The sequence below is a fragment of the Clarias gariepinus genome, chromosome 2 (genome assembly GCF_024256425.1).
Source record: "Clarias gariepinus isolate MV-2021 ecotype Netherlands chromosome 2, CGAR_prim_01v2, whole genome shotgun sequence".
In the NCBI taxonomy this organism is placed as follows: domain Eukaryota; kingdom Metazoa; phylum Chordata; class Actinopteri; order Siluriformes; family Clariidae; genus Clarias; species Clarias gariepinus.
In genome coordinates, this window is record NC_071101.1 from 1,142,610 (window position 1) to 1,152,885 (window position 10,276).

General features: G+C 40.8%; 1 protein-coding gene across 1 annotated transcript in view; it reads left to right on the plus strand.

The window, feature by feature from the left end:
* Positions 1–9,841, plus strand: part of LOC128509828 (4-galactosyl-N-acetylglucosaminide 3-alpha-L-fucosyltransferase 9-like) — a 30,282-nt gene extending 20,441 nt beyond the window's left edge. Inside the window, exon 4 of the mRNA XM_053481683.1 lies at positions 8,623–9,841. Coding sequence (XP_053337658.1) covers positions 8,623–9,765 — 1,143 coding nt within the window. The 3' untranslated portion in view covers positions 9,766–9,841. The remainder of the gene's footprint in view (positions 1–8,622) is intronic.
* Positions 9,842–10,276: the final 435 nt, after the last annotated feature.

Below are 10,276 nucleotides of genomic sequence, written 5' to 3' on the forward strand. Positions count from 1 at the left end.
TATATACTTGCTGGTTCAATCGCTCCATTACTACATACTGGTGCACCTTATGTACCCTAATTCCCACCTGTATATACATCATGCACGTGTACATACTGTATTTTCATATTCATATATTATTTGATAGCATTTTTCTACCTCTATAATGCCTTAAATTGCTGCTTTTTCCTCATTGCAATTCTTGCATACTGTTTATGTTCAATTTATATTCTTGTGCAACATATGACCTGGCTGTTGTAATGGTAAAATGATCCTTTTGGATTAATAAAGTAATCTATCTATCTATCTATCTATCTATCTATCTATCTATCTATCTATCTATCTATCTATCTATCTGAGATAAGGAACGTAGTGGACAAAATATGTATAATCGATTGAATGATGGTCAGTGGCATGATGCTAATGAGGTGTTTTCTCCTAATCCTTCCCAGCAGCCGCCGTAGAGAGTGCAACAACAACAGCAATATAGACCCAATCCCTTCTCAGGGATGCAGGTAGGAGCATATGATGCATAGGGATGCCCTCAGAGTTCCAGCCCCGCGATGTTACTTCGTACTTTCGAGTCACCTCAGGAATAGATAAAATTTTAAGCTCACTGCTCAAGCAGGGTGTTGTTAAACCATGTGTAAGTTCTTATAACACACCTGTTAATCCAGTACTGAAACCTAATGGTATGTGGAGATTTACAAAAGATCTGAAAAAAATAAATGGCATAATTATCCTTGTTGCACCTGTTGTGCCTGATGTGCTGTCCATTGTTTTCTCTAGACCTTGTCATCATTTGCATTTTTCTGTTATTAACCTTTGTTCTGCCTTCTTCAGTGTTCCTGTGGAAGGGCAGACACAGCCATTGTTCGCCTTCACCCACAGGGGGCGTCAGTTCACCTGGTCTCGTCTTCTGCAGGGTTAATTGACTACCCAAATGTTTTTTCGGCTGTAGCAAGAGATGCACTTGGTGATCTAACTCTCCCCACTGATTCTGTTGTCCTATTGCACGCAGATGTTTTACTGGTGTCCGCTGCTGCGAAGAAGCCACCACTTGTCTCCTGAAACACCTGGCAAAGAAGGGTTTCAAGGTATCTAAGACTAAATTACAGTTTTGCAGAAACATTGTAAAATACCTGGGCTTGGAACTCTCCCAAGGTCAAAGAAGGCTCTTAAAGGAACGAATTCAGCTTATCATCGACACTAAATGTCCGAGCACTAAACATGCTTTCATGGCTTTTCCGGGACTGGTCAACTACTGTCGTCAGTGGATTCCTGACTGCTCATTCTACGATAAATGCATCAGGAGAGTCATCTCACACAAGGATCCGCTTCAACAGCCTCTGACATTGACTGCTGAACTGGAAAAGGCCCTATGTTCTACTCCAGCGCTGGGCCTGCCTAACTATCAAAAACCGTTCCATCTAAAGGCCTGTGAGCACGGGGCACTGCTATTGCTGTATTGGCACAGGAACATGGGGGGAGTGAGACCATGTGCTTTCTTATCTAAAACTTTAGATGCTGTGGCACAAGATTTGCCTGCCTGTCTCAGGGCTGTGGCCACCTGTGGGGTGATGGTACAAGATGCTGAGAAGATTGATCTCTCTCATCCTTTAATTTTGTATTCTTTATATCAGGTTAAACAAGTGCTACAGAACCTTCAAACACAACATATGAAGGCTTGGGTCTGGGTATGAGATTATCCTTTGTCCTACAAGTAACTTAGAGATAAAATCCACCTCTTCTTTTGACACCCTCAGATATGCTCTGGCACGCTTGATCAATGCACAGGATGACAGGCTAGTAGAAACAGATCATAACTGCTGCTTAGAGATTGTTCACTCCACTAGTATACGTCCTGATATGTCTTCTACATCAACAACTGGTGAATCTATGGACGTCCAAGGTAATACGCTAGCTTATAGTGTTGCTAAAGAAGCAGCCTGAAAAGAGATTTTTTTTCCTGACTCTGGTTCTGATTTGATCAATACATCCTTTCTTGCTAGCTCTTTGATTCCAGATGTAGATTTATTGTCTTTACAAGCTTCAGAATGATTCCTCTTTTCGGCAAGCTCAAGGTGCCTATGTTGCTTCTGATAGTTTATGGTATTGTGCTGATGGTTGTTTGTGCCTGCCGTCTCATTGTCTTCCGTTCCTCGTGCGTGAGTTCTATGGTGTTACACATCGCGCGCGAAGGGGGGTTAAGGAAGATATGAAAGAACTCTTTTACATAGCTAACATGCTTGGAACAATTGATTCATTAATATCTAGATGCTTGGTGTGTGCTCAGAAAACGTTTAAATATCTTCTGGTTTTGGTAGACAAGTTTTCTAGGTGGGTGGAAGCTTTTCCGTGTGCTCGAGAGAATGCAAAGGTGGAGTCCTAGTGAAAGAAATAATATCTCGTTATGGCGTGCTTTATGCTATTGACTCAGATAAAGGAACACGTTTTACATCACAGGTAACACAGAATTTGTGTAAATATCTTTCACTGTCCTGGCATTTTCACATTCCTTATCATCCACAGTGATCAGGTATAGTAGAAAGGAAAATTGACTAAAGCAATGCAAACCATGGGGAGTAAAAACTGGGTTGATCTGTTACCTGCTGTTCTAGCTGAAATAAGAATGACACCATCAAAAGACGTGCACATGTCCCCATATGAAATTATATTTGGCAAACCCTTTCCCGTGCCATGGAGGAAAGGTAAACCCGCGATAGGAACAACTGATCTTGATGTACATATTGCTGAATATTCTGCTGCTCTAATAGATACTCTAACTAAACATTATGAACAAATTGCTGATGTGACTTTAATACCCTCAACAAAACCCACACATCCTTTTAATGTGGGAGATACTTAAAATCTTTGACCCCCAAGAAAACTGGGAGATTGTAAATATGACGGACCAGCAGAAATAATCGCAATTACTCGTATTGCTATCCTAACTGATCTTTTTCCACAGTGAATCCATGCTACTAGGCTGAAGAGATGTCCTGTCGGCGTGAGACCAGAAGATGAATAAATGCGTGTGTATTATTATCTTTCTGTCTCTGTGATTTTTGTTTCCTAGACTAAAGACGTGCTGCAGTGATGTTCAACCCATGACATGACCTTGATGGAGTGACGTGACACAGAGGGATCGCCTTGGATTGCCACGGGTCGACTTTACTTTTGCTATTAGTGTACCATTCCTGGTGGTGTCTTAGCGCCTCGTGAGGTGGGACGAGTGCAGATTGGGCGTGCCCGCACTCTGAGCACTGTAGCGTCAAGAAAGGCAATAGTTCACCACTAGTAGTTATTTATGATTCCGACATTGTGAACAAGGTTTTTGACACACACGAGTTTGCACTCAACCTGTCATGTTTCTGTGTATTTTTCGCTGTGTGCAAAATTCTTTGTATGAGTATGTTTCAGGGTATGTTCCTGCGCCGCGTCCGATGGCCTATTGTCCGCCGGCGACTTCTTAAAAGCTCTGAGTTTTATTCAACGATGTTTCTTATGAATAAAAGGGGGGAATTGTAGGAAATATTTAATTTTTAGTGTGTTTCATGATATTCTGTGTGCGTGAGAACAGATTGTCTTTTCTTTTACCATGACACAAGCTGTACTTTCAATAAACAGATTCTATAGTAGTTTATGTTAAAGGTCGTAAAACTGTTGAACGCTCGTAAATGCAGAGCTACTCCAAAATTTATGTTCTTCCTTACCTTATCTTTTAAAAGCATTCCAGACTGGATGTAAACATTCCCACATCCACCTTTTCTTTGGTTCTTTGTGTGTGTGCGTATATATACTCCTGTCTCCCACAATAAACTTTGAACGTCTCACTGAACACTGACTTGTGTGCTTCATTGAGGGGTTCCCTGAGCTCAGGCGGGACAGCAGAATACAGGCAGAGCACTGAGTAGACCAAAGGGGGTCTACCAAAAGTCAAGAAATCCTTACACTATCTATCTATCTATCTATCTATCTATCTATCTATCTATCTATCTATCTATCTATCTATCTATCTATCTATCTATCTATCTATTTATCTATCTATCACATACGCACAAGCAAACGAACAAACACACACATCAAATACACCATTGTAGTTATGTGCAATATTATGAAGGAACATTTTAAACTTTATAGTGATGTGCAATATCTCCAGTCATGTGCAATACTATGGTGGAACCTGCAATTTTTTTTTTCTGTCTCGGGGAATCACCATAACTGGTCAAAGTGCAATTTAAAACCTTTAAAACATTTAGAATATTACTGTAATGCCTGTCATTCACTCTCTGTATGTATACATATATTCATTGAGTACAAACATATTACTTAGTCAACTGTGTTTACTTATAGTCTAAATATATATTTATGTAAATATTTTTTACTACACAGATGTCCATATTTTATAGCCAGATTGTATCGTATACATTTATACTGTTAGTATTTGTTATTTTATTTGATTTCCCTTATTTTTATCTTATTTTACTTTATTCTGTTGTTTCTTAATTTTTAACTTTGTACTGTCCACTTGCTGCCATGGCAAAACAAATTTCCCACTTGTGGGACTAATAAAGGTTTATCTTATCTTATCTTATCTTATCTTATCTTATCTTATCTATCTATCTGTCTGTCTGTCTGTCTGTCTATCTGTCTGTCTGTCTATTGTGGGTGTATTTTGATTATAGGAACGGAAAACTCTTCTGAAATGAAAGTATGTATTAATGTAAAAAAACAGACTGTATTGAATGTGCTGGTTCTAAAACTCCGCTCTCTTTGGTTTGTGACTCCTCATACATTAAACATCCTCATCATTATTGTTATTCCTCAGCTCTTTTTTGTACATAACCGTCACCTTATACAGTACTACACCTGTGTACATACTGGATGTATTCATTTCAATAATTATCCACAACATCCTAAGAATCTCGATAGGTTTAGAAAAAATGGACTTCACTTAGTGTTTTTCACCTTGTACTTTTATTTAGAAGTAATATGTAAATGTGAAAGACAAATCAATGGAATACAATAACAGGACCAGAAGGAATTATTATTATTATTATTATTATTACTAGTAGTAGTAGTAGTATTTCGTTCATTGATGCCGTGCTGAACATCATGTTCATAAGGGGCTTTAGTCCTAGATATTTTCACCTTGAGGTGACGGTGCTTTATAGCGAATAATCCGTCCGAGGGATGGAGCAGGGAGGAATTTAACACTGCACGAGAAACGGTTTAGTTAAAATAAGCCTCACTGACGTGACCACAATAAGAAACAAAGTGTGTAAAGGAAGAGCAACAAATAGGTTTAATTAAATAGGGATTAAACAAGAAAGAAAGAATAAAGCATCAGTGTAGAGTTATGGAAACAGAAAGGAGAGGTTCAGAGGTTAGTCATGCTCATACTGCCGTGGATTAACCGTACCTCTCTGTGTCTCTCTCTACACTGGGGTGCAGGCTGGAGGGCTGTTTGGCCAGGTTTTCAGAAGACTGTGTTTATTCCTTTTTTCACTTTTTAATTAGTTTTTTATCAGTGAATGTTACCACTTAAAAAGATGAAAGTTCATAGTGAGAGAGAGTGGGCGGGGCACCACGACCTCTGAGGCCGGTGTGGAGACTCTGCTAGGTGGTGCTGTTAGCGGTGTGAGAGAAGGTCAGATGTGAACATCTATTCTGCCTCCCAGATAAACAAGGCGGTGGTGATGTTCCTCACCCCAAACAAACTCATAAGCACATTATTAAAAAAATTAAATATTAATGAGAGTCGTCATGGCCCAGTCTGTCTGCTCCAGCAACCCGAGTGATGATCCCTAACGTCCCCCTGTTCATCAAGGACAGCAGATAATGAGGGAGCTGGCCCGCCTCGGGAAATTCCCCGGCCCGCTGGAACCCATCCCACAGGTGTAAGAGCTCTATGGTGAAACACGTCCTGTCCTTCCACAGGCAAGTTCTAATGATTTTACACAACCAGGTGAAATGTGAATTTGAACTGTCTTCATCACCATGGAGCAGCTGAGGTGTCTGCACTGATTCCAACAGCAAGAGAAAAAAAAACAGAAGTACTGACAACGGATGGAATAATAATAATTTAAAAAAAACACGATAGTGAGTGTGAGGGGCAGAAAACAGGACAAGACACACAACATACAAACAACTACAAAGAGGAAAACCTGCAGCCAGTCCCTGAGCATCAGACTGCAGGAGAGTGATGGAGTGGAGTGCAGCACTGCACACACACACACACACACATACACACACACACACACACACACACACACACACTGGGAGAACCGAACATGGATGTGGAGGAACAGATTAACCGGTCTCTACTACAGTACATGTAAACAGCTGACTTTAAAGGGAAAGACGCAGGTGATCAGCACACTGTTCCCAGGGAAAAGCAAAATGCTCAGAACCCTCACATCAGGGGACAAAAACCTGCAACCTGCTCCTAATAAGGAGAGAAAACACACGCCATGGAGCCAGACTGTAGCCTGGGCCAGAGCAACGCGATGAACACACTTGCACGCTCATGACCACGGAGTGTGAGACTGTGGTCATGAGTGTGAACTGACTATAAACTGTAATGGGGTAAATGAACTAAAAAAAAACTGCACTAGGACTTTAAAAGAGGCCGGGGAGCTCTAAACTAAAAGAAACTAAACTAAAAGAAAACAAAATTTGTTACATACATTTGTGTCTGTACAAGCGTGCATGTGTGTGTGTGTGTGTGTATATATATATATATATATATATGAATGAATGAATGAACGCATGGGTGCTGGGGGTAGCTCAGTGGTTAAGGCATTGGACTACGGTTCGGAAGATCCCAGGTTCAAACCCCACAACCATTAGGTTGTCCCTGTTGGGCCCTTGAGCGTGGCTCTGGATAAGAGCGTCTGCCAAATGCCTAAATGTATGTGTGTGTGTTTGTACATAATGTAAATTGTTTTCCCTAAATTGTCTCACATTAAAGTGGGTATAAAAACTCAACTCTCTCTCAAAGTTCAACACAAGATTCATGACAAATGTGAACATTCTTAATGCCCAAACTGAGAAATAGATAAAGAAAAAAAAAAAATAAACAGGTTTAAACCGAATAGTATAAAATAGAACAGTAATAATAATAATAATTATTATTATTATTATTATTTTATTATTATTAAAAGAGTAAAAACTTGTTAAAACTATTAAGTAAAAAAAGGAAAGCAATAATAATAATAAGAAATACTAATAGCCTCTCTGCTCCTTCTGCTCTGTAACGGCTCTAATCTGAGCTGCTGGTTGTTAATCTGTGATTTCTGAGGCTGGTGACTCTAAATGAACTTCTCCTCTGAGCTCAGTTTGGGTCTTCATGAGAGACAGTTTCATCATGATGGGTTTCACAAACACACTCAATTATAATACTGTTGAACTGTGAGAACTGATCCAGAACCTTCAGGTCTTATAATAACAACTGACTGATAGTGTTGATGTTGTTGTTACTTCATTACTGAATTCCACGTGTGTGTGTGTGTGTGTGTGTGTGTGTTATGAGATAGTTTTAAAATCCTCAGTATTATAGTAGAATGTAGGAAATAAATCAGTAAACAAAAACAAAGAAATTTTCAAGTGATCCCAAACTTCTACTTCACACACACACACACACACACACACACACACACACACTGTATGTACTGTACGGTCTGAAACAACTCCGCGCTCTTGTCGCGCTCTGCCAGAACGCCGCGCGCTCTGTTGTGCGCATGCGCGCTGTCGGCCAGGTGCGCGCGCTGACGGAGCGAGGGGCGGGAAGCAGACCTGCTTAATTCCCGCCTGATCCTGATGTCTGTGAATCTGGTTACCCTGGGTCTCGAGCTGTCTGGTTATCCTTGGTCTCGAGCTCTCTGGTTATCCTTGGTCTCGAGCTGTCTGGTTATCCTGGGTCTCGAGCTGTCTGGTTACCCTGGGTCTCGAGCTGTCTGGTTATCCTGGGTCTCGAGCTGTCTGGTTATCCTGGGTCTCGAGCTGTCTGGTTACCCTGGGTCTCGAGCTGTCTGGTTATCCTGGGTCTCGAGCTGTCTGGTTATCCTGGGTCTCGAGCTCTCTGGAGGTTTGTGATCCTGTAGTGTGGGACTCAGACTGAGGGATTAAAGCGCTGTGTGTCAGACGGGCCGAGCGCGGAGTGAGTACCGAGTCTAAGTCTAACACTGAGCTCTTCTTAAAGTGTTAGTTAGTAAAGTCAAGTGTGTTCTGCGGTGGGTTTAGTGAACCACACAGACACACACACACACACACACACACACGCTTTGATTTGCACATCTCGTTATATATTATAAGGTGTTAAACCTTTACACTCTGTGTTTTATTCCTGTGATTTAACTCTGTAAAAATCATCAATAAACCTAATTAGGGTCAGATTGGTCTCATTTCTGGTGATGTGGCGACACCTTGTGGACGCTGCATAACACTTCATCTACCTTATTATTATTATTATTATTATTATTATATTAACTGCTAATTCATATGAAGGAAAAGTGGAATTAGGCGTACTTTAAAAGGGTATAATTAATAAAAACTAGTTGTGACACTTGTGCCCGCTAAGCTTCACGTATTAGTGTGTAATAACGTATAACAAGAATTAATATACAGTGCCTTATATAGGCCACACAATGTGTTTGTCTCCTGCTTGTCTTTCTGCTTTTTTGTTTCGGAGGAATATTCTACACTCACTACAAACCAAATACACGCTGGCTATCGTGCCCTAAATGTTCTCTCTGCACAGATGAATGCATCGCTACATTTAAGGAAAACTTTACTCAGGATGCAAACAACACCAGCACTTTGGTAAAGCAGCAGTTACCGATCACTACACCAGCTTCCACGGAAGAAAATGAAAATCGTGACTTTGACACTCTCATGTTAATCTGGACGTGGCCGTTTGGATTTACGTTTGAAGCAGAGTCCTGTAGTTCACAGTTTGGTATTAAAGGATGTCAATTTACAACTGACAGAAGCCAGTATGACAAAGCCCATGGTGTCGTGTTTCATCACAGAGACATCGGTGGTGATCTCGCAAACCTGCAAACCACTTCACGACCTTCACATCAGAAGTGGGTGTGGATTAACATGGAGTCTCCTGATAATTCACCAAGATGGTCTGGGATAGATGGTTTGTTTAACCTGACGTCAACCTATCTGAGAGATTCAGATGTCTGGGTGCCTTACGGGAGAATCGTAAAAGCATCAGAGGAAAACAAAACCTTTGAAATACCACCGAAGGACAAGTTAGTGTGCTGGATCGTCAGTAACTGGAATCCCAACTTTAGGAGAGTGAAATATTATAATGAACTGAGCAAACACATTAAAGTAGAGGTTTACGGTAGCGCCTTTAACAGGTATCTGAATGACGCCGACTACAATGCCACCATGTCCAGCTGTAAATTCTACTTATCGTTCGAGAGCTCCAGCCATAAAGACTACTTCACAGAGAAGCTGTTTAACGCCATGAAACTCAACGTGGTTCCTGTGGTTCTCGGCCCGTCCAGGGAGAACTATGAGGAGTTCATTCCACCAGATTCATTCATTCATGTTGATGATTTTGAATCTCCTGAGAAATTAGCAGAACATCTCACATTTCTGGACCAAAACCAGGAGAAGTATGAGCAGTACTTCAACTGGAGAAAACTTTTCTTTGCTGAAAGTACCTTTTTTGGTCTAGAACATGCTTGTAGAAGCTGTGATCATATAAGAAAACACGACAACTACAGAGTGTTTAAAAGTATCACTAAATGGTATTGGGATTAGATTGCATTTGATTTTACAAGCAAACACACATGCGTAGGCTGTAGCACTGGCAAATGTTTTAATACTGAACCATGCCTCCAGCATCCATGTGTTCCAAGTTTGTAAGAATGGTTGTGGGGTGAATACTGAATATTATAACTGTGCATTTAATGTGGGGATGAGGGTTGGGTTGACTAATGAACAGGTTATGTGCTTTGCTCTCTCTCTCTCTCTCTCTCCCTCTCTCCTGTTTTCCTTTTCTCTGCAGCTTTCTGGAGTAAGAATCAGTCATCACTCCTGCTGGGACAGTTGTCCTCTGGGCTGGAGGGAGCTCTGTCTTTAAGGAGTACATGGTGGTGACAGTGACCTGCTCTGTGGTTCTCCCACACCCTGCTCTTTGTGCTCTTCTACACTTCTGTGTGACACATGTGTCACTTACTGTTTGTTTTATTGTGGTAGTATTATTTATATACAGTGGTGTGAAAAACTATTTGCCCCCTTTCTGATTTCTTATTCTTTTGCATGTTTGTCA